The 23,264-nt window shown below is 34.9% G+C and overlaps 2 protein-coding genes and 1 non-coding gene across 4 annotated transcripts; 1 reads left to right on the plus strand and 2 right to left on the minus strand.

Moving 5' to 3' along the window:
• Positions 1–78: 78 nt before the first annotated feature.
• LOC132184192 (Transmembrane Fragile-X-F-associated protein) lies at positions 79–7,757 on the minus strand. The gene is made up of 14 exons (XM_059597727.2): positions 7,489–7,757; positions 6,026–6,116; positions 5,791–5,875; positions 5,436–5,505; positions 4,922–4,991; positions 3,848–3,917; positions 3,000–3,045; positions 2,663–2,912; positions 2,370–2,575; positions 2,152–2,226; positions 1,512–1,572; positions 1,249–1,329; positions 623–702; positions 79–390 (listed from the first exon to the last, which is right to left on the minus strand). Exons 1-14 carry the CDS (start codon positions 7,623–7,625, stop codon positions 312–314), a joined length of 1,401 nt encoding a protein of 466 aa, XP_059453710.2. The 5' UTR covers positions 7,626–7,757; the 3' UTR covers positions 79–311.
• A 1,823-nt stretch (positions 7,758–9,580) lies between these two features.
• TRNAI-AAU (transfer RNA isoleucine (anticodon AAU)) lies at positions 9,581–9,654 on the plus strand. Its single transcript has one exon. It is a non-coding gene; the product is annotated as a tRNA-Ile (tRNA).
• A 2,432-nt stretch (positions 9,655–12,086) lies between these two features.
• LOC132184452 (basic helix-loop-helix (bHLH) DNA-binding superfamily protein) lies at positions 12,087–14,536 on the minus strand. 2 transcript variants are annotated; one of them, XM_059598092.2, is made up of 3 exons: positions 14,285–14,536; positions 13,482–14,148; positions 12,087–12,722 (listed from the first exon to the last, which is right to left on the minus strand). In XM_059598092.2, exons 2-3 carry the CDS (start codon positions 14,052–14,054, stop codon positions 12,240–12,242), a joined length of 1,056 nt encoding a protein of 351 aa, XP_059454075.2. In that variant the 5' UTR covers positions 14,055–14,148; positions 14,285–14,536; the 3' UTR covers positions 12,087–12,239. The 2 variants fall into 2 exon arrangements, with proteins under 2 accessions (XP_059454075.2, XP_059454077.2); XM_059598094.2 differs by having other exon boundaries at positions 13,482–14,180.
• Positions 14,537–23,264: the final 8,728 nt, after the last annotated feature.

The raw sequence follows: 23,264 nt of genomic DNA on the forward strand, positions 1-23,264 counted from the left end.
AAGCCGATATGCAATTCCACTATAATCATTGACAATTTAAACTAAATAAGCGATAGTAACACTATAATAGAAATTGGACATGCAAAACAGCTGAGCTTTCATTGATTGTGCGGGACAAACTAGTACATGTATGTATATATATATATCTATATATATATATACAGTTATTGACATCATATTTTACACTCACATGAAGTGACCAAAATAACCAAATCTGCCAGTTTCTCAGTGCTTGCTTGATTTAAAAATACAAGCAACGATGTAGGAAATTGGTGGAAGCCCTACCCCTACCCTTCCAGTCTGACTTGAAACTACACATCATATACAGGCAACCGCTCTTCTATAGGGACACGGCAGATGGGGCACTTTTTACACTTGTCACAGCATGTGCTGAAATGCAATAGGGGGGAAAAGCTTTTTAACAAAAATGAACTTATTTTAACCGGAAAATAAATCAGGAAATGGTGACAACATACAGAAACAATGCCCACAGGAGAGAGGGAAATAGTATGCTCATATTAATATATGCAGCTTAAAGAAGAAAAGGCAGGAGACTTGTATTAACAGAACAATATAAATGGGTAAAAATGGATGTTGGCAGTGTAAGGGACAATGGAAAAACCTGCAAAGGATGTGGTGCCTGCATGGAAGAAGGACCACATTAATCTGTTCCTCAAAGCATACTCTACATAGGATCTTCTCCTGTTAGAATCATTAAATTATTATGCAACACCACGGTAGATCCTAAAATATTGGAAAGAAGAATACATGCACAAGTTGACAAAAACATGAAAGAGCAAAAGCTTCTTCCTGCTAAATGTTTAAAACCATCTTATCATAAGACAGAGTAACACAGTATTAAACCACGCATATCAATCGATTGCATCCACAATATGAGTCAATTTATTCTAGCAAAACCAACTCCTCTCTCTCAACACACACCCACACAGAGACATACATACTCTTACACCTACATACACGCCCCAATCTTACATTTACTTCGTCAACAATTTTGAAAATAGTTATAATTTGGAAGGGTTTTAAATCTGAACTGAACCAAAAAATGCTTTTGACTAGAAAAAAGATTGAGCATGGTGATTCTTGGTAAACAATCAGCAACTTGAAAAAGAAATAGCAAGTTATTGTTGAAGTTGGAGTTGAAGTTGAAGATTTTCAAACCAGCACTCAACAAATTTTCGTTGACATATTCCCGAAGTTGAAAATATCAATCAAGGTTCCAAATGTTACATTTTGAAGCCTTTCATACTCCTGCTGGCTAAACTTCGTAATCTCTGTTTGCTCACCAAGTGCAGCTTGTAATCTCCAGATCTGAGGTGAAAAGGATTGAAAATACAATATTAAAAAAAGTCAATTGGTATAAAATAGATTTAAAATCTAGTGTAATTTTAATCAGACCAAATAACCAATATGCTGCAATCTGGACAGGATAATGCAAACTAGAGGGAGAAGTTTAGCCTGCATAATAGGGACTGCAATAATATTGTGGTTACCTCCTCAACAAGATCTGGTTTAGGCATTTTCTTCACAATATCAGGTGCAAAAGTGTTATACCTGAATGATATGGATCAAGCAGAGGTCAGTAACAACAATTTTTATTTTCAATTCCTCAGAACTAGTCTCAGACTACACAAACTATGCAATGTAAAAGTGCAATATCATACATACCAAGAGGTACCGGAATACATGAAGAGGAGCAGCAATTCAAAAGGCATATGATAGGATATATAGTTTAATTTATAGGAAAAATCAAAATGTTATCATCTTTCCTGACTCCAAAGGAATTTTGAAAAATCTTAATAATTTCTTCCCATGACAAAGAAGGGAAGGATTTTCTTCCTGATAAGAAAAAGTGGACCATATAGTTTATTGATTAAACATTACACGTTGGAAAGTTGCTTGTCTAAAAGCCATATTATGCATGGCATGGATGTTAAGCACTAATAAAAATCACATACAAGCATGCACTAAGATGAAGTACCAACACAACCAATTTAGGTCCTTGGAACCTCAACATAGAAATAATGAGGGCTCTCTCTAAGTTGCTCCGATAAGCGAGCAGCTGAGTACAGAAAGAAGATTGCCTAAATGGAGATATTCCATTACTAATTTATAGTATTGAAATACACTTACCCAGAAACCTCAGCATTATAAAGTCTAGCCTGTTCCTCTTGACTTCCTTCATCGATCGACCACCAACCAAGCAACCTATTCACAGAAATGAACCATAAGTAACAGAAATTACTAGAAAGTGGCAGATGTTACATTTTGTTTATACTTTGCGTTTATGCAGCCAAAAATCCAATACAGCCCATTCAAATATTAAAGTCCTCTGAATGTTAAACAATTACTTCGATCCATGCTGCAAAAATCCAAAAAATTCGCGAGCTTTTGATACTAGAGCAGAGTATGTTCCAGAGCAAATGTCGCTGTGCACTAAAAGAACAATTTTCTCCACCAATCTATATGCAGCAAATAAGACCCCAACTCCTTGCAACAAAAAAAGAGGAGCAAAAAGAACTGGAAATGAGATATGTCTAGCTCCAGATGGTGTTCCCTGAAAATGAAATAGGAACATGAATGAGGACAACTTAAAGAACTTCCAGAATACCCACAAATAGGAATTTCTCAACATTTATTTCACCTCTAAGCGCATAAAAAGAAGGATCTGGAAAGTGACAAAAGGAACTTTCATAACATGTCCACCAATGTCCTGCAGGTTACACATTCCACGCTGGTGCCGGTCTTCATCTGAAGAGACCACTAAGCCTCTATTCCAGTTAAGATATCTACTAGTCATTGAAGATGAAGAGGATTCCCTAATGTTTGACCGCCTATGAATAGCTGGATTATACCACTTTGTGCAAACAAGAAAGGCAAAGCACTCTGCAATGCTGTAAATGGATGAACAAGAATTATTTCAAGAAGCAGAAACAGAATATACAATCATCAAACATTGCTTAAACACAAATAAATCATACCCAAAGTTTATAAATAAGTCCCACCAGCCTAGAGCAGCTATGTCACCTGAATGTAGTTGTCAATCAGGTCAGGAAAATAAATGCATCATGAATATTACCATAAAATTTGTTATGTTCATCCTAAGAATATGTATAAAACTCTCCAGTGTTTTAGTTGATAAACGATGGGTTTGGAGGCAAGATTAGAAGATTTAGTATCAATACAAAATTTTCTCCCTTCTATCCAGATTGGTGGTTTTGATAAACCATCTTGGATGCCCTCTAAATCAGGTAAGTTTAATACGTCTGAAACTTTCGAAGCAATTAGATTCAAATCACCATGGCAGAAAATTGTTTGGTTCTCACGTGCAATTACAAAGCATGTTTTTATACTTTCGTTGACAATACAAAATAGACTTGCTACTCGAGATAAGATGCTGAAATGGGCATATACAAGGAACCCTAAATGTGTGTTCTGCAGAAATTTTATTGAGAGTAGAGATCACCTCTATTTTGAATGTGGATTTACAAAAAGACTGTGGATGGAAGTAATGAGAAAATATATGTAGAGTGCTCCTGAAATGGATTGGGAAAGAATTTTGGACTGGGGATTGAAGAAGCTAAAGGGAGAAAGGTTAAGGGCAGTAATGTGCAAGCTGATAATGGGAATAAACAGTAGAGTAAAATTTGCAAAGAAGGTTGGTTTCTTTTAGAACTTCTAAACAGGATCAGTTTGTCATAGCACCAAACTGAAATACAAGTAAATTATTGATATGAAATAATAAAAAGATACAAGTACAGATGTCACTTGCATACAAAATTCAGCTAATATACAACGAATTACCATTGCAGTTAAGAAACAGACTTACCACATATCTTTAGAAGAGTGAATGTTGTTGCAGCAATAAAGAAGACCATAGAAATTGCGACCCAGAAATGCTAGAAAACAAATAATTTCTTTTTAGTATTGAAACTTTAGGACTAAAAACACCTTATTTGCAATATTAATCACAATAAGCATCACAGAAACAATTCCATCATTATTGTTGCTTTACTTGAGCAAGTTAATGTCAGTGTCTTGTTCAAATATCATAGGATAATGAATGTTATTATGGAACTAAATGGTTTTAAACACCCTTGTTTTTTCTCTTTCATAATAAACATTTTTACTTATCAGCAAAAAAAAATATTTTCCCCCTTTTTTTACATATCATAACAAGTAAGATATTGTCAAAACTGAAAGATACTTAAAAGAGAAAGTATCTTTGTTCCTCGGATGCTTTTTAACAGGTGGGATAAGACACTGGACGGGATGTAATATACCAATTGGGTTTCTGGTGCCAGTTGGCCGGACAGAAAGTCTCAAGTAGATTATAATCCCACCATAGTGGGAATATCTAGTCCTCTTTTGGAGGGGTGGTGTTGGAATAAAAATGGCAAACCTTCAGATGGGGCAAGTTAGATTTCTATAAGGTACCATCAGGAAAGGTTTGCACACCTCTAACTAGATGTATGTGATCTTATCATTCCATCCCTTGAACCCCTTGAACATTCTTGCAAGATTGTTCCAATCTATGCTTTCATTTTCATAAATGCACTGCAACCAGTATCAAGTAGCAGTGAGGCCCATCATCATTTCACAAATCATAAACAGTGCACGTTTTAAAAAACTAAATAATGCTCAGGAAAAAAAAAAAGTTTTCATAATTTAGGTTTTATCCAGCATAACCATATAAACAGGAGTTCCTCATAAAACCTAATGAGAACCAGTAATCCGCTAACTTATATAAATACTAGGTGCAGAGTGCCAACAGGCACCTAATTCAGCATCACCAATCACATAGAGCTCAGAACTTACCTAGATAAGCATTCATCTATGCAAATTACAGAGAAATGTATCATCAAAACAATTCTTTGATTGACAATAGAATTACAGAACATACAGGAAGAGTCTCCCATATTGCCTCATCACTCATGCTTTCTTCATCTCCAGGCATTAAAGCCCTACACATCCTATATAAAAGACAAACGTCAACTACTTAGGGCTATTCTACTTATCAACAACTTCCCAAACGAATTAAAAATTAAATGATCCAAAGTAACATAATGTCTTAATTAAATTAAGCAATAAAATTCCTATGCTAGATGTTAAAACTTCACAATAGAAAGGGTAGTCATTGAAAATTTACTTTGGTGAGTAATTGGACTATAAGAAAGGGCAAGAGTTGACAAAATGCATGTCTCCCTCAATGGAAGTGGTCGGTAATCACTCACTTCTTCCTATAAATTAATCATTGTTCTGTAGTTCTGTTCCAGAATTTCTTGTAGAGTGGATTGCTCCACAGTGGCAGAATTTAAACATCAATGTATTGGCTTAATGATTTAAATAAATGCACACTAGAGAATAGATAACTATATCAAAAATGATAAATTTATTGATGGATAAAAGATAATTACCTGATATTATCGACCAGAATTGCTATTTCAAATATCAACAAGGGCAGAAAGACAGTCTTCAAGTTTACGACTGCAATGTATTCAATTTTGCATGAACATCAACAAACAAGGTCTGAACAACTGAAAAATAATGATAACAAGAATCCCAACCTACTTATGTTCATATCTAAATATTCAATGACGTCCAAAAACATGTTAGTTAATATTGAACAGACAAATAGATGAGTGTCATGATCAATTCAACTTATTTTTATCTATCACAGGTAACTCACAAACGTTAATTAATATTAAAACAAAAAATTTGTTGGCCCCTGTAGTATCTATAGATGATTCTGTCAGGGCAGATCTTACGTACCATAACTGCCCTCGAGATGTATACAAAGGAGTAGTTCAAAAGCAACAAGCAATGGCGTTTCCATGATAGCGTGACAGGGTGCCCACTGTCCATGAAAAGAAAGCGTTTAATTTTCTGTCACTATAATTGGATATAACAACTAGACTTCAGGTTTTTCCCATGAGATTAATATGGTAAATTCTATTTCAATAAAGATGATGTATCCACGAAAAAGTTAAGAGACAGTATCTCATACATGGCGATCATGAGGCGGTGAAGGAGCAGGCAAGGAAAACCTGCCTCGTGCTACAACTGCATGAAAGAGCCACAGAGGAGCAAATATGATCCTGCAGAATAAAAACAAAAGCAAACAGCACTTAATAACATTCTTATCACCAGCCTACATACACGAAAAGGATTAAAAAAAAAAAAAAAACTGTTCATGCTTGAAAATAGATGTCTTCAACTCTCAATATGATTATAGGTAATGATGCATCTAGTAGTTTGCAGCTGTCTTGCATGGAATGAAATTAGATTTTTCCCTCTTCCTCATTGCATGATTACACAGCAGGAAATGGCAGGATAGCATTTGAACAATTTATGAAATAGACATAGACTCCCACAACCCATATTTATATTTGATAGCACGTTTCTTAGTTTGTAATACCGAGTGAAATTGATAGATAATTTGGCCAAAAAATAGTGAGGGAAACACCATCAGAAAAATCCCTCACTACGAATACAAGTTCTCCTTGGCCAGAGTATTCAGAACACGCAACACACCATCTTGGGGGGGTTCAGGTGGGCATCCCAGAATCATAATTTCTAGTTTAAATTCCATTTCCCCCCCCTCCTGTAAGTTTCTACAATAGCCTAACCTGAAAGTACACTGACTGGATCTGGCCGCCACATTTGAACACATTTCCCAAAATATTTTAGCAAAAGTAAGTTTAAAGATTTCGGTTCCACTAAACTTGAAACAGTTCCTAGAAGAGCTTAAATCTACGAGGATAAGATGTTAACTTATTAATTAAATTATTAAATCATCACCTTCAAGAGATAAGTAGTGATATAACATTTTACTATAGTTAATGCAACGGTTTTGCGCATTGACTCTATCGTTTATCCCCAATTTCAATTAAAACAATTGATGTGTTGTCTGATCATAGATAGTTGTGTTAAAATATTAATTAAATAATCAAATTTCTAAGAGGTGATTTAACATTAAAAAAAAAAAACAATTCAACTCTACCAAAAGTTTAACTAAAAAGGAAAAAACTCAAAGACATCAGAATACATAAAGTCAATGCGTGCAACTATGACACAAACAACGAAGAATCTTATATTTTCGTACAGAACCCAGAAGCCTTCACCTGAATTTAGAGCATTTCTGTGCGATCTGCTCTTCAAAACAATTTAAATACTCAGATATTGAACCCAGCAACGAAGCCAACAATTAATCACAAGTTCACAAAATAGCTACCTTTGGTCTCCCACAAACAATGTAAAAAGAAAAAAAGAAAAAAAAAACAGAAAAACAGAGGCATCATATTGAGAACTGAAATAAATCCTAAACTTCCAATAGTTTTCCCAGGAACCCAAAATTTCTTGCTTTTTCTTCCACTTCCTCAGCAAGCAAACTGATCAAAGCAATACCAATATTCCTTTTTTTTTTTTCTAAATTGAAATACAAAAAGGATGAAGAAGAAAGTCACGGACCACCAAGAGTAAGGCAGAGCATGTTGAAGCTTGAGTGCAAGCAAGAGCGTGAAGGAGAAGAGCAAGCCATGGGCCACGAGAGCTTGAAGAGACAGGGCCACTTTCCTCCAGCTCATCACCCTCCTATGGACCAACATTCCCAGAAGAAGCAAGAAATTGCAGGAACTGTACCCACACGAACTCCAGACCAGAGGACGAGAAAGAATCCCTTTCTGCGACTTTCAAGAGAATGACATGGGATCAGACCAACAGAAGAACAGTAACGTTTGTCTTTCTGACTTTGCTTTCACGCTAAAGAAACCTCTCCCTTTTGACCAAAATATCCACATTATTTCACTGCAATGACCCACAAAAAGGAGGACTATTCGTGCGCTTGGTGAGGAGAATTTGGTAATTGAAGTCGTTTATAGGAATAAAGTAAAAAAAAAAAAACAGCTGCTTATGGTGCCCCCACTTGCCCGTAGCATACTAGATTTGATTTGATGAGATATTTTTCTGTTTTTGGTACCCGATAGAAATGGATAACTCACAACTTTGGTCTGACGTGGATGTACACGTTGTCAGGTACTTTCAGATTTTTATTTTTCAATTTTTATTTTTTATTTTAAAGTAAGGTAACTATTCACGTCCATTTTTACACTAATTTTGTACTTAAATGATAAACACAAAATCATGGCATCATGGTTGACTGCTAATTTAAGCATGAAAATATTTTGTTATTGGCTCGTTTGACGAGATCACTCGTGTTTGTTTCTTTTTATTGTAGGTTTTGTTAGTTTGAAATACGGTGTCCGATCAACTGATGCTTTAATATTTATATTATGTTAAATAATGTCAATTAAATTACCTAATACAACCTAATGGATCCAAACTTTGACGAAACCCGATTGGTATCTATTAGTTAGATTCTCCTTTGTTTGATGGAAAAGGTCGTTAAATAATTGTTAAGTACTCCTCAATTACTCCACCCACTTCTTAGGGTTCTAGAAAAATGTTTTAAATATTGCAGAAAGGAAAAGAAGAAGATGTCAATGGACAATAATTTCTGACCTTAAAAATGGCTAGCAGATTTTGATATGGCACTCGAAAATCATAGCAATAATAGGTTGTATTATTGGCAAGTGGCAACGAAAGATGGGTAAATGGGTGGCCTTATCTTTTGCCCATGATGATTGATGATGATGATGATGAGCTGAGCCTGAGCCCAGCCAGGAAGGTTCCTTTACGGTCACGTCGGATTCAGCCACGACAAAGGAAGAGTAGGGCAAAGGGAATTAATTCAACTACATTGAGATACAGAGAATGTCTGCCACTGTCTGATGTAATGTCACAAGTATATCAACATCCTTATTATCAAGTACACAATTCCTTGCATTGCATCTCTCAAGTTTGATCTTTAGGGGCAATTTTTGGACACGTTACATGTGATTTAGTTTATGTCTTTTAAGAAAAATACACTAGCGGCTGGGGCAACCTGGCAAGGTGAAAAAGGTGAGCATAATTGACACAAATATATATGTTGTTATTATAAACCAATATAATAGTTTATGTGACACTCAAAGTAAATTATCTCGTTAGTTATTAAATAATAATTAAATTTATTTGTCAAATTTTGTAATTTAATTTTTCCATCGATCGTGACACTCATGTAAAGAATTGTAGTACCCAACTTAATTTCCATTGATAGAATGGTACAAGAAAAAGACATATAAATTACTTAAAGTGAAAAATGGTGAGTATTAATACATTAATGGTACGACAAAAAGAGTGAAAAAAAAAAAAAAAAAAAGCACTTGAAATCAATTCGGGTGAGAAATTATTTTTATTAGTCATTTAATTAGAATTTATTTTTATTAGTCTCTTAATCTATTGCTAAAAAAACCTTAATCTACCAATAAGAAAGGCAAAACCTAAATAATAAATGCTTAATTTCAGACCATTAATTGCCTAAGATAGAGTTCATACATTTACCAATCTGCAGCAGATTCACCAATTAAGATTTAAGAACAAGGAAACAAAAGAAAACAGTAGAAAATTTCAGAAGAAAGACTATTTTGTTGGAAACCGTTGCTATTAAAAAATCCAAACATGTGGCCTATTAGCTCAGCTGGTTAGAGCGTCGTGCTAATAACGCGAAGGTCGCAGGTTCGAGACCTGCATGGGCCATTCGTATAATTTTTTTTACCAGCCCACATATATATAGATTTCGAGATTTCTTCGGCCCTTTAAGTTTCCGGAAGCCCAAATTCAATGACCCCCTTACTTTTACTACACATTTGAGGCCCAAAGACCGAATAGCAAAAATGAGGCCCAGAGAAGAAAAAATTTCTTCTCCACAACCCGCTCTAAATGAGCACACCCGGCCCTTTTAAGTTTTGAACTTTGGAATTCGAATCATTTTCTAAGCTTTTACTTTTCCATATATATTAACTAGTGTCAGTGATTTTTGATACAAAATACGAACCAAACATGAATTTAAAATAAAATTAATAGGTTATAATTAAGGTGTCTGCCCAATTTAATTTATTATATGAGTCGGATTAGATTTAGCAAAATTCGTGCTTCAACACAACCAAAATTCGACACGCGAACAAAACTTGTCATTTAACTAAGCACATAAAAGAATTGATTAGATTTAGCTCCAAGAAAATGAGCAATTTAGCTTTGCATTTATTCCAAAAATTATTATTAGAGGCCCAAATGCCTATAGGAAAAAGCTAAAACTCTTTTGAGAGCCCCATGGCCTTACTAATTTACTATCCGACTCTCTTCATATATATATATATATATATTTTAAGGTCGATCTAGGTTAGGTTTATCAGATCTAGTAAATGATATATGTATATATATAGTGAATATACATCATTTTAATTTTTTTACCATGGAATATAGATCAAAAGCCGAGAGGATCTTATTCCACTGATCTAGGAATTCGTAGAAGTATTAGATTGCATTTGGTGAGCGAAATGACTATTTCATTAAAAAAGAAAGAATAACTTTGGTTGGAAATAAAAAAAAGTGGAATGAAATAGCGATTCACATAGCTTATGACGAAGAAATAACTATTCAAAGTGTTAGAGTACGTATATGTATATTTTAATACCAAGACTATTTTATTCTATATTTTTTCATTTTTAATAAAGATTATTTATTTATTTCTAATGGAATAGCTATTCCGCCTACTAGACATACTCTTAATCTTTTCATATATTTTTTCTAAGCTTCCAAATTGAAAAAGGAAAAAGGCCCATGGAATAACCGATCGAGCTTCGATCAAATGCTACTCTCCTGTGAAGCCGTGCTCATACAATAGTACTGTCAAAATTTTGATGATAAAGAATTGCATGCAACTCTCTTATGGTGTAACTAAGAAAGCACATACACACACATGCACACATGCAATTAATGTGCATTCTCTTTTCCCATATAAGATGCATTGTGCATTATGCATTCCAAAGAGATATACATGCATATCATCCATGCACATACAATAAATTCAAGTTCGGCGACCATGCATTTTCACTTATGAAGATTTTAGTTTTGTTTTGATAATATATATACTCACAACGTACATTGCATGAAAGCAGTCAAAATAATGAAATATATATGCATGCAGCTAGCTAGCACACTAGCATGGAGCCTAACTCATATGTCGAAGCTAATATACAGAACAGATTTGATACTTGAAATGAAAATAGATGAAATGCAGGTTCCATAATGCAAATAATTAAAAAGAAAAATGAATACTTCATATATATATATATATATACACAGAGAGAGAGAACAAAAAAGCATCAAAAAAGAAAAGCGAAGAAATTAAAGAGGACATGAAAGGGAAAAGGTGGAATACAATATTGTCTTATATATATATATGCAAATTCCCTTAATCGGGCCATCCATCACTAGCAATCTCTCGTGACCCAAGACGTGCATGCCTCATTAGGGTTTTCATTTTTTCTTTTATTATTTACTGAAAACAAGAGTTGGCCTGGGCGGCCGGAAAGACCGTTGTACGGATGAATGGATGGATGGATGGAGGAGTTGGGTGGTGGTGGTGGGCATGTGGGGACGGAGCACATGACGAGAACTAAATCGTCACTATTGTCATGAATCATTATATATACTTCCACCAGTGCCTTCAAGAGAGAGAGAGAGAGGGAGAGAGAGACGGAGCACATGACGAGAACTAAATCGTCACTATTCTCATGAATCATTATACTTCCACCAGTGCCTTCAAGAGAGAGAGAGAGAGAGAGAGAGAGAGAGAAGCACTAAGAAACAAACATTACCTCAGACTGCATGTTTTGAGTTCAAATCGGATCAGAGAGCCCATGAAGTCCACATTTTCTATGTTAGGATTTAAAATGAGGTTGCTCTCCCTACGAAAAAGATCCTTCACTGTTTTTTCCCTTCCTAACAACCCAAGCACATCTCTCTCTCTCTCTCTCTGTGCTTGTCTGTGTGTGCAGTCTTCTGAACAACCAAACAAAAACACAGCAATATGGAAATCCCACCAAGGCATCAACCACAACTTCTTTAATTTTCTCCCTCTCTCTATCTCTCTCTCTTACACACACGCTATTTTTTGAAGTGATGCAGGCACACAAAACATACCATCATTTACCGATTTCTTCATTGGTGCAAATACATAATAAACACACCAAAAAACCACTCCCACAAGAAAAGAAAAAAAAGAAGCAAAAGAAGAATATGAAAAAAAAAAAAAAAAAGATCACAAGAAGTGCAATGGCTTAAAGCTGCCTGTGTTCAAGGATATTGATATTAGTCCTTTGTCTCTTAACACTCCCTGATGAAGACTCATCCCCTGCAGTCTTCTCCATCACCGCCTTAAGCGCTTCTTGAATTGAACTTATACAATATTGCTGCTGCTGTTGTTGCTGTTGTTGCTGGTTTTGGTCGCCGCTACTACTCGAATCCTCTTCCCCAGTAATGAAAAGCACGTTCTTTACACGCCCCCCCAGTGTAGTAATCTCAGCTTTTAAGGTTCTTAAACGTAAAGCTTTCAAGGTCTTGATGAGGTCAGGCAAGAGATCCGACCTGTCTTCACAGCAAAGAGAGGCTTTGATAACAAACTTACCATCTTCGTCGGATGCATCAACGGTTAGTTCATCAACTTCAGTTGGTACAGGACTGGTTTCCGCTATCAAAGAAGTCTGGCGCTTAAGCTCTTTCACGTGTTGTATTACTTCTGCTAACAATGAAGCTTTGTCCGTCTATATCATCACAAGCTCAACAAAGTTAGTGATTTTTGCATTAAAAGAGAAAAGATGGATATATCATATATATACGTACACGTACGCACGCATACAAATGGATGTGGATTTGAGTGTGTCGAAAGCAAAGGTGCGGTTTGAAGTTATTTTCTACTTTGATCATTCAGAATTGAAAGTGGGATTTTAATGGTGGGGTTTTTCAAGTGTGCCTGACAGGGATGCTAGTTTGTCTGGCTTTATTCTTTTTCATTCTCTAACTTGGTTTGACTGATATCCGGCAAGAAATTTCCATACCAAGCTTTTCAACTGCTCCATGGTTCCTCTTTATCATATCAACCCAGCGACATTAACGCATATTCCCTCTTTTCGATTTTTCACTCCTCGGAACTACCACAACACTCAGAAAAGAAAAACAGCAATAAAGAGAAAGAGATCATAACCGAAAAGAAAAAAAAAAAAAGAAAAAAAGAAAAGCTAGCGATAGGTGCAAAAACGCGACTACACCCGGCCCTCACCAGTCACCCCTCATATCTAATGGTAGGTTTTGAAGGCACACTAGAATCTTAGGAAGATCTACAGAGATCTTTGATTGAAAAAGCCCATTAAGTAGTTATGATACAAGACAAAAAGTGTACACAAGAAAAGTATAAAAGTATGACACCCATATAAAATACAACATGTTGTACGCGTGTTGATATATATAAATTTTTTTTTTTCCTTTTCCTTTGAATATATGGTGATTAATTATGTTTTACTTACTTTGGTGGTGCTGGGTAATAAGCTGCGCAGCTTAGCAAGATGGTTGTTGATTCTCTCTCTTCTCCTCCTCTCAGCCTCACTGTGACTCTTAGAAGCTGCAAGAGCCTTGGCATCCATGATTTCTTGGGCAGTCATTTTACCCAACTCAGCTTGAAGGCCAAACGGGGCGGAACCGGGTTGAACCACCGGGCCGAGAGTGTCGGATATGATTCGGAGATGGTCGGATGATGGACCGTCATAGGCAAACTGTAGAGAAGGAGCTCTCCTGTTAAACAAACCGGCATATGATGATGGCGGGGGAGGGACGAGAAATGGGTCGTGGTCTTGGACCGGGTTTGCGGCGAAGTGGGCCGGGTTGAAGGCGTGGATCGGAGGGAGAGACCATGGCTGTAAGATTGGTGAAACTTCATGAGGGAAAATCAATCCTCTGCCGCCTCCGTATATGTCACTGTTTTGTTGTTGTTGCATCTGCTGGTGTTGTTGAAGAAGTAACTGTTCTTGGAAGCCGTGTATGTTAATATTATTGAGACTTTGAGAACATTCTCCTTCATCTTCTTCCTTCTTCCCACACATCTTTAATTCTTTTTTCTCTATATCTAGCTATATATGTGTAACTAAGATTAATATAGCACAAGTTACAAAATCTAGATCAGCTTCTGGCTTCTGCCTGCAGGTTACGTATGTATCATGACTTGCTCTCTGATTGAATATGAAAGGAGAATTCAAAAGAAAAGGAAAGTAGAGAGTAAAGGGTATTAATTAATCAAGAAATGTAAAAATAGAAAATAGGACGTACGACAGACCTTCGTTGATATTTGATGGATGATGATCTTGGTGTTTGTATCTGTTGTGAAGAAGGCAGTAGCTAGAAGGTGTGCATAGACTTTGTCTGAATCTCTCTCTTATATCTCTTTGATGAGTTGGGAAGGTTTTTCCTGCCACTGCCTTTGTGGGGGTGATGACCCTTTTTATCCTTTGCGCCTCAACCAAGCTTTCCTTTTTCCTTTGTGCTTTGTTGGTATCTTTTTGGTTCCTTTGTTTTTTTTTTGTTTTTGTTTTTTGTTTTTCTTTTGCTCTTCTCCACCCTCCACCACTCTAAATATATAGAGCCTGTTGAGTACTGCTAGTCTCCTTTCCTTTCTTCATACGGCATTCTCTATCCATCCCTGTAGCTTTCAGGGTGGGGCATTAGCAGAAAGTAATATACCCAATATAAATTAAAATATATAACATCTGTTTGTTGCTTTGCAATTGGTTCAAAGTGTATAATTACACACTCTCTCTTCTCTCTTCTCTCCTCTCTCTTCTCTCTCTCACAGCAGCGCAGTTGGAGAGAGAAAGAGAGAGAAGGAGAGAGAGAGAGAGAGGGGATGGGAAACACAAGCACAAACAGAGTGAACACACAACACACAGATTGTCGACCGACCAAAGACCAAAAAGGCTGAGAGTATCATCATGATAAAAGGCTTCGCTAACCCTTTTCTTTCTTTCTATTTTTAATTTTATTTTATAAAATCATCTTTTAGGCCTTTCCTCTCCTACCTCGGTCAAGCCCCCACGTTCTTCCATACTCCTCGCTCTCTCCACGCCACCCTTTCTGCTTCCCCAAGACCATGTAATCATTGTGTCTTGGAACACACTCCACCCCTCCTACTCACTCTCTCTCTCTCTCTCTCTAGGTTCTCCTCATAAGTTTCTTGGTTTCAGTTACATATGTATTCATAGCTCTTACCAGTACTTTTAGAATTTATGTCTTTTGGAACCATGAAAGATTTTTGTACCTTTGTATTTCTAGTGAAATTATAAGGGTAGAGCATATATATATATATATATATATATATATATATATATTTTCACTTTTACATATATGCTGCCTTTTCTTAAGAAGGATGCCCGTTTATCGAATTCAGAGGAAAAATTAGAAATTTGTCATAAAACTAGGTACTCCAATCTGTATAATAATTACCACGTGGCAGCATTTGCAGAATGCTATTTCATATTTTATATGAACGAAATCCACAATTGTAGTCCGAACTTCCATAATCTAATAATGTTTTACAAGCTCGATCGTTGGATACTTGCAATCCTTAATTAGGGTAAAATCAAGAGAATATGTATGCATGTTTGCTAAAGTTTTTGCTTTCTATCTTTGTTTTATCTTTTCAAAACTTAAAACACTCATAAAAATGCAAAAATAGTTTTTACTCTTATATAATATTCTTCAAATCAAAACACTTTTTCAAATTAAAAAAAAAAAATGTAAATATATTCTTCACACTATGTTGACCTGACATGAGCTAATAGCCTTAAATCAACTATAGTTTTTTTTTTTTAAAAAAAAAAAAAATCAAGGATTACTAGTGATCTATGCCACATCAACATAATGTGATTATGGACCTTATGGTGTGAAATATAGTCTTACTCAAACAAAAAAAAAAACTCTCAAAACACCAAAAAAAAAATGTACAAATAAGTAATACTATTTTTTACACTTGTTTCACGATGGCTTACTTATCGTATTTTAAGTAATTTTTTTTATTTGTATTATTTTTTAAGTGATTGACATAAAAAGCCACTTAAAAAAAATCTGTACTTATATGAAATGAGTGCGAATGTGAAATGGGTATGTAAAGTAACAGTACCGTTCTTTCCTTTTCTACTTTTCTCTTTCTCGATCTGTCTTTTTTCTTAAAAATCTTTTTCATGTAGATATATGCTATTGCTTTATCAATATTACGTACAGTCAAAATAAGTTACCACAATCTATATATGTTTGGATTCTTCATTAAATTTATATCCCCATGCCGGCAGCTGTTAACAAAGCATTGAGAAAGAAGAGAAGTGTAAAACCAAATGACATGCTCGTTGGGAAAATTGGTGTATGGAAACTGGTTAAGGCGAGAGCAGCAATGGAAATGGAATAAAAGATGTATCCCATTCCCATTACTTTCGAAATGTGGCGCGGAACTCAAAGCTCCTCCGATCAGTACTGTCTTCCTAGCTAGTTTCATAACAGAATCTCTATTTCTGGCTTTTATCCACTTTTATCTACTGCATGCTTCGCCCTTATAAAGAGGTTTAATCTTCTTTTTACTTAACCTGTTTTTATGGTATAAATTAATTAATCAATAAAATGCTCAAAGCCCTTCACCGGCAAGCACTGGGCAATTACACAGTTATATAAGCAGCATGGTTAACAAAAGTAAAACAAAAATCATTAACCCTACTTACTTTTTATTACCCTTTTCAACATAATAAGTGTCTATAGAGAAAGAGAAAAAACTCAGAAAAGAAAAAAAAAAAAAATAGAGAGAGAGAGAGAGAGAGAGAAAAGAGAGACAGAAAAATCTTATTCATCCTAAAAACGAGACACAGAAATCTTTTTATTTTTCTCTTTCTTTCTTTTATTACCCTTTTCAACATAATAATTGTCTATAGATAAAGAGAGACACAGAAATCTTTCTCTTTCTTTCTTTTATTACGTACCCATTTAATCCATATAATTAAGCCTTTTGATGATTAAGGGTTTAGATAATTGGGATCCTCTCTATTATTATTAATAAAGTTTGCATTTCAACAATAAAATAAAATAAATAAATAAAATTTTCAGAACCTGTATTAATTATTTCTGTTAACGACAATGGTTTGGTCATGTATTATTATTATTATTTTTTCTAATTGATAAGGGGAAAAAGATTATGTATTTTTTTTTTTTTTTGAAAGAAGTCGAGCTACATAAAATGTGATATAGCCCATCGTATGTAACTTCTAACAAGTTGATCTATAATACAAGAAATACTCTCTTTCATAATGTTATTTAATTCAATTTAAATATTTTGGTATTTTTAAATGTAAAACAAAAACATACCAAGCCTAAAGCTAAGATATCCAATTCCCAGATCGTAAATTCATTTTTCTAATGGTTTGGAAATTATACATTTCATATTTTTAAATATTTTCAAAAAAGATATTGTCAAATTAAATTACATTTCAACCAAAAAAAAAAAACACACCACGACTCATATTAACAGCTAATCCAAACAACTAAACTACTACCTCTAGATCATATTATTAGAAAACGTAATTACCTTGAGTCTTAATCAGGTATCTATTGTTCCTGAGGGGTAGCTTAATCGGCTGTAAATCACGCCTAATGAAGCGGAGGTCACTAATCCAAATCCTCCCTCCTCCTTCCCTTATGTAGACATGTTAAAAAAAAAAAAAAACCAGCTATCTATTATGACATGTAGCGAAATTTAACCCTAATTTGAGATTATAGAGAATCATCATAAATGTTGATGCGGCTCTAATAGTAAATGTTACGAATGTTATTGTTTGACGCCATGTACCCATTGATCAATGGTCCCCCAATTTCGTTGAAATTCACTTTTGGCTAATTTTTTTTTTATTTTTTTATATATATTATATAAATGCATATAGGTATGTTGAGAGATGACAAGTAGTACAAAGAAGCTAATTTCTGATGTCTCCTCCGGTGCATCACCTTCCTCATATCTATGGTACGGAAGAAGTTCTCTTTTCCCTCATTGGGTCAGTCACTAGCGACCCACTGTTTTTTTTTCTCTGCTTTGTTACTATTTCTCTTTTATGTAATTTTTGGTCTTCTGCTCTCTAGGGCATGGAGGCTTAGAGAAGGGTATTTAGGACCCTTTTGTGGTCACGGGCATGGCAACTGCTTTGGTCCCCGGGCAGTTCTTTTATATATATATATATATTCATCTTTTTTAATTCCATTTTTTTCTTTTCTTTTTTTTGTTCTTGTTTTTTTAGTACCCTATTCAAACATTTGATGATAGCTGCATACCACTACCATTTACCAACAAGAAGCCATTGGGTGGGGTTTATGATGACATCAGTCCCACCCTGTCATGACGATTGTTCCCTTAAGCAAATTTAGTGCATACGGCTCCTGCTTCTTGCCCCAGCATTCAGAAGCAATTTCTGAGCTTTTGGCTTTTAATGAGTAGTCTTTGAACTCTTTACCATTATTTATTATTGCTATATATATATATATAATTAAAAAAAAAAAAAAATCCATATCTACATTTACACTGTCACTATATAAAAAAAAAAAACCAGTAAAATTACCGTTAAAGCTATATAAAATCACTTATAAAATTCAGTCTCATACGAGATATTACAACTTTCTTTCAAGAATAATTCTCATCATTGAGAAAGAGTTCTTAATTTATGTAATTGAAAATAACAAGTACAACACCACCAGCAACAACAAGAAGAAGGAGCAGCCTTAAGCAAATGTTAAGAGTCTATTATTTTGGAAAGTAGGAAGCTTCGAATGCCAAGCCATTATCAAAAAGCTAAAATTTCAAGCAGATCATCCATTAACACTTCCTTTAAAGAGACCAGCTAAGATTTCTTGCCTTTTGGATTACTCATCAACTTTACAGTTCAACCAAATTTTGTACGCATGGCATCCCCTGATGTGATCATAAAAGTAAGAATTTAGTAATTTGGTTGAAATACCAACTAATTAAGTTATATATATAGATTTCTAATCAAATTCCATTGACAAGAGCCAAGTTCAGATACACGTATAATTAATACGACTTCTCATCATAATATATATTGTAGGTGATAGTTGAGTCTTTGATCACCCACAGGAAAAAGGCAATTTATTTATATGATGACCATAAAACTTCATTTTTTGCAGCTTTTCCAGATTGCCTTCATACAATTTTCCTTTCAAGCATTACCCTTTCTGCAGATAAAAGGATGAATCTTCTAATCTTCTAATCTACCCAATACCTATAAACTACCACTTATATATTAAACATTTCCTTAAACAACATCAACTGTGGACCAATATTGCTCATAATGTATTAGAGTGTAAAGAATCTCAAGAAAATTTGGACGCTCTGGTTCATCCAGAGCCTATGACGTGTGAGAATCTATTTGTTAATCCAAGATGTGGATTAAACATCCAGTGATGGACACAAATAGTAATCTACATGGGATAGCTAACTAAGATCCTACCAAATGTGATTCTTTTATATGAAAGTGGTTCTCACAAGGCTCTGTTATTGATTTGAAAATTCTTGCCAGTTTAAACTATGCATTCATGCTCTATCCTCTTAATTAAGTTTCTAATCATAAACTATGAACACCTAAAGCAAAGAGATCAATTTGTTTAATTAGACCTATTATTCAGTTTGAAGTAAAAAAGAATTTGGAACTTGAATATGATATAGATATAAATAACCTATATATGGCCCAGTTAGTAAAAGGGCACACCCCACAATAGGCCCACTACATGGCCAAAACCCAATTTAAGTAGGAGGGTATGGCATTTGGAACTATCACTCTCTCATGATTTTAACTGGCATGAGAGTCCATGTAGTTACTAAAATGTCGACACTGAATGAAGATAAGTATTGGAAAAATGTCAAAGTATGGATGGAAGATATCATTCTTGCACAACACACACGGTAAGTGTTGGATGAATTGACTCTCACGAGGTACTTTCCTTCTCTGGTTGCTTGATGATTCTGCAATTTCCTTCTTCATATGCTGGTTTAGTGTCTCCTTGTGATTGCCTTCCTTAACATTGGAGTCCCATCAGTTTGTTGGGTGTACCTTCTGCAATCCTTTTGAGTCATCATCATAAGTACCTAACAAATCAAAGTGTGTGTAGCAGGCGTCTCTCCAATATCGTCACCTGTGTCAACTTTCCACACAAGAAAAATACTTTTTTTCTTATTAAAAGACTTGTGTATTAGCATTTTGCCAATATAAATTCAAATATACACTAGTTTTGTAGTAACCAAGGTGAAAAGTAAAGCAAAGGCTATAGTAGGAGTGCAGGGGAAGCAATTGCTAAGTAGTAAATATAGTAAGCAGAAGAAAGAATTTGTGTGGAATTTGACCCCAAAAAGTAAAAGAATTTGTAGGATCCTATTAGGCCTCTGAGCCTTAATCTTTGGCACCTTCTGAGAAAGCCAAATTTGACCAGCCCAGAAAGCTAAAAACAGTTGAAAGGGTGGACTAGGACTTGGAATCAGCATCTCCATTTTATGGCACATCGACAACCCTATCTGTATATCCTTCAGAAAGTAAAATAGAATCCTTACTACAATAATGTCAACAAATTTGGTCGGTTACTAGTGGGGCCTAATTTAATCTTAGCTTCCACCCAAATTCCACAAGATTAGCTTCCCAATAAAGCACTTAGTGGTGCATTGACACAGGGCTGAGTTCTGCATTTCCAGCCGTCCCAATCATTCTGATGTTTTTTTTTTTTAAAAAAAATTCTTTGTCCAACTGAGCAGCTAGCTAGCTTGCTACCTTTCTTTTGTTCCAAGCATTTAAAAGAGGAGTAATTATATTCCTCGTTCCATTTGTCATATTTATTTTATATGAAATTTTTTTTATTTTTTTAAAAAATGACTAATATAAAAAGTCACTTAAAATATATTTCATCTAACTAGTGTAAAGAGTAACAAGAATAAAAAAAAATAAAGAAAGAAGAAGAAGAAAAAAGGCAGGCTGCTTTGAATTGTAAAGTCAAAAAACAATGCCACCCAAGTTTCCAAGAAAAATGAAGAAATGTGTCCCCAAAGTGGGACAGTGCGTTTTTGCTTATAATAACATTCTCCACCATAAAACGTCTCTTTCAGAAAGTACTAAAATGCTATGAATATTTATTTGTCCCACCTGAAAGTTAAGACATCCTAATTTTGTCTCTTAATCACATAAACTGAAATTGGACATTTTCATCACAACTTAAAGGTACTAAAGAGCCTTTTATATTTACTTCAGTGGCAGATATTGTTATTATTTCTTCTTTGAGGAGTGGGGGGTGGAAGCCAAGCAGATAAGAAAGTGGCAAAGTGCATTGTGCACCCACAATGGTACAAATTCAATTCCAGCTTTGCTTCTTCTAGTTGGTAACCGATGCAGATCGGATAGCCAAACAGTAGCCCCTGTTCTGCGACCGAGTGCATGACTGAGCGCAACCGTATCTGGTACTACGCTCATTACCCCCTGTGACTGCAATTGAACGCAGAATCAAACACACCCGTGTCTGGTACTACGCTCGATCCTCCCTGTGACTGCACTCGAGCGCACATGGGAGACGTTATGTTATTTTCACATTTTATTGGCTTAAACCAACTTTATTTCGTTATTATATTAGGGTTAGGGTTTTGTGAGTCTATATTTCGTGTTTTATTAGGTTTAAGAGTCTTGGGGGCTATAAATACATGTTTATAGCATCTAGAAAATCAGTTGTTTATTATTGATTTTGATTAATGAGAATTCTCAGAATTGAGTTTATTCCCATTTTCCTTCAAAACCTAGAGAATATCTAGCTTTTCAATAAGAATTTTTAGATCATTAATATACTCAAGATCTAGAATTACCTATCCATTCTCTTATTATTGTTCTTCGCTGCAACCCACCAAGTCGGACTACATCAGTAACTAAACCTTGTCATCTCTATAGAATTCTCAGCATGAGTTTAGGAAATTTTGGCAGAGAATGAGAGACGGAATCTGAAGCCCGAGATACTCGGGTTGGTTTATGGTAACCAAGGATGCGGGGTCCACTTACCCAAGTTCCTCAGGCCCTACATCTCACTCTTTTATACTGAAATATAAAAGTAAAGAGAAAAGCGGAAAAAAGAGAGAAAATTGAGACAAAACATTTCAGGTTGTTCGACGTTATATCGCTTACATCCACCACTAGGTAATTGTCATAAGAGGTACATTTTGCATGCTTTTAATGCTTGATATGTTCAATTAGGGAAAAAAAAAAATTAGAAAAAAATGCTTGATATGTTCTTTACAATACAAACGATCCTTATTTATAGAGAAATGTGGTGGATAAAAACAATACAAATAAGGTAATCAGATTACTAAGATTTGATTATAATTAGGCATATATTGGAAATAATCTAATATGCAAAAATATAAACTTAATATAAAAAATAAATCTATATTCCAACAGATTGTAATGAAAGGGACATACCCAATCAGACAAATATATATATACACATACCAAATAATAGAGATCTCATAAATCATGAGATTACAATGATTACAAATATTTTAATATATGAAAATTAATTGTCATTTATAGTTGCTTCCCAATTATGACTGAATTGTTATTTTCTTGTAGATGCTGTCAAATATGAGCTTGATTCTTTTGTAGTAGATGTGGCCAAATTTGAGATGAATTAGAGAAATGGTTTATGTTCTCTCCCTGTCCTTCTTCCATCCTTCCATTAATTTTCAAAATCATAGAGATCCAATAATAATTTTGAAAATTAGGTGGATGAGAGAAGGATCGTACGTCTCATATATTATTCTGATAGCCTAACAAAATAAAATATATAATACCACCATATATACTGGAATGCAGCCGAAGAAATTAACCCTAGTAGTTCATGATATATATATATGCAGGACATAAATGTTATTGCAATTAATTAAAGATATATAGTTAAGCAAGTGCATGCAAGTGCGAAAAGGGGTTCTTGTAGTGGGCAGTTGGGTGCAGAATGATGCATCAGCAGAAGGCCTTGCTATTGACATGTGCACATCATTTTGAGTCACCAATTACTTGGAAAGTTATCCAAAAATCTTGAATGGTGATCTCAATAGGCTGCGCCACTAGTGCTCCACATACCCGCCCTTCAACTGGACATAATCAAAATCAATTATTTGCTTCTACTCCAAGATTTTACTGCTTCAATGGCGTATGTGTGAGAAGCACAGTGTTTCATGAAACTAAATGAGACATCAT

The sequence above is a fragment of the Corylus avellana genome, chromosome 7 (assembly GCF_965113065.1).
Source record: "Corylus avellana chromosome 7, dhCorAvel1.hap1.2, whole genome shotgun sequence".
NCBI lineage: Eukaryota > Viridiplantae > Streptophyta > Magnoliopsida > Fagales > Betulaceae > Corylus > Corylus avellana.

Coding starts and splice junctions, on each gene's coding strand:
- LOC132184192 (XM_059597727.2), bottom strand. CDS start 7,625: ATGTTGGTCCATAGGAGGGTGATGAGCTGGAGGAAAGTGGCCCTGTCT. Junction 5,876..6,025: donor CACCGCCTCATGATCGCCAT/GTATGAGATACT, acceptor TTTCATGGACAG/TGGGCACCCTGTCACGCTAT. Junction 2,913..2,999: donor GACTTATTTATAAACTTTGG/GTATGATTTATT, acceptor ATCCATTTACAG/CATTGCAGAGTGCTTTGCCT.
- LOC132184452 (XM_059598092.2), bottom strand. CDS start 14,054: ATGTGTGGGAAGAAGGAAGAAGATGAAGGAGAATGTTCTCAAAGTCTC. Junction 12,723..13,481: donor TATTACCCAGCACCACCAAA/GTAAGTAAAACA, acceptor GTGATGATATAG/ACGGACAAAGCTTCATTGTT.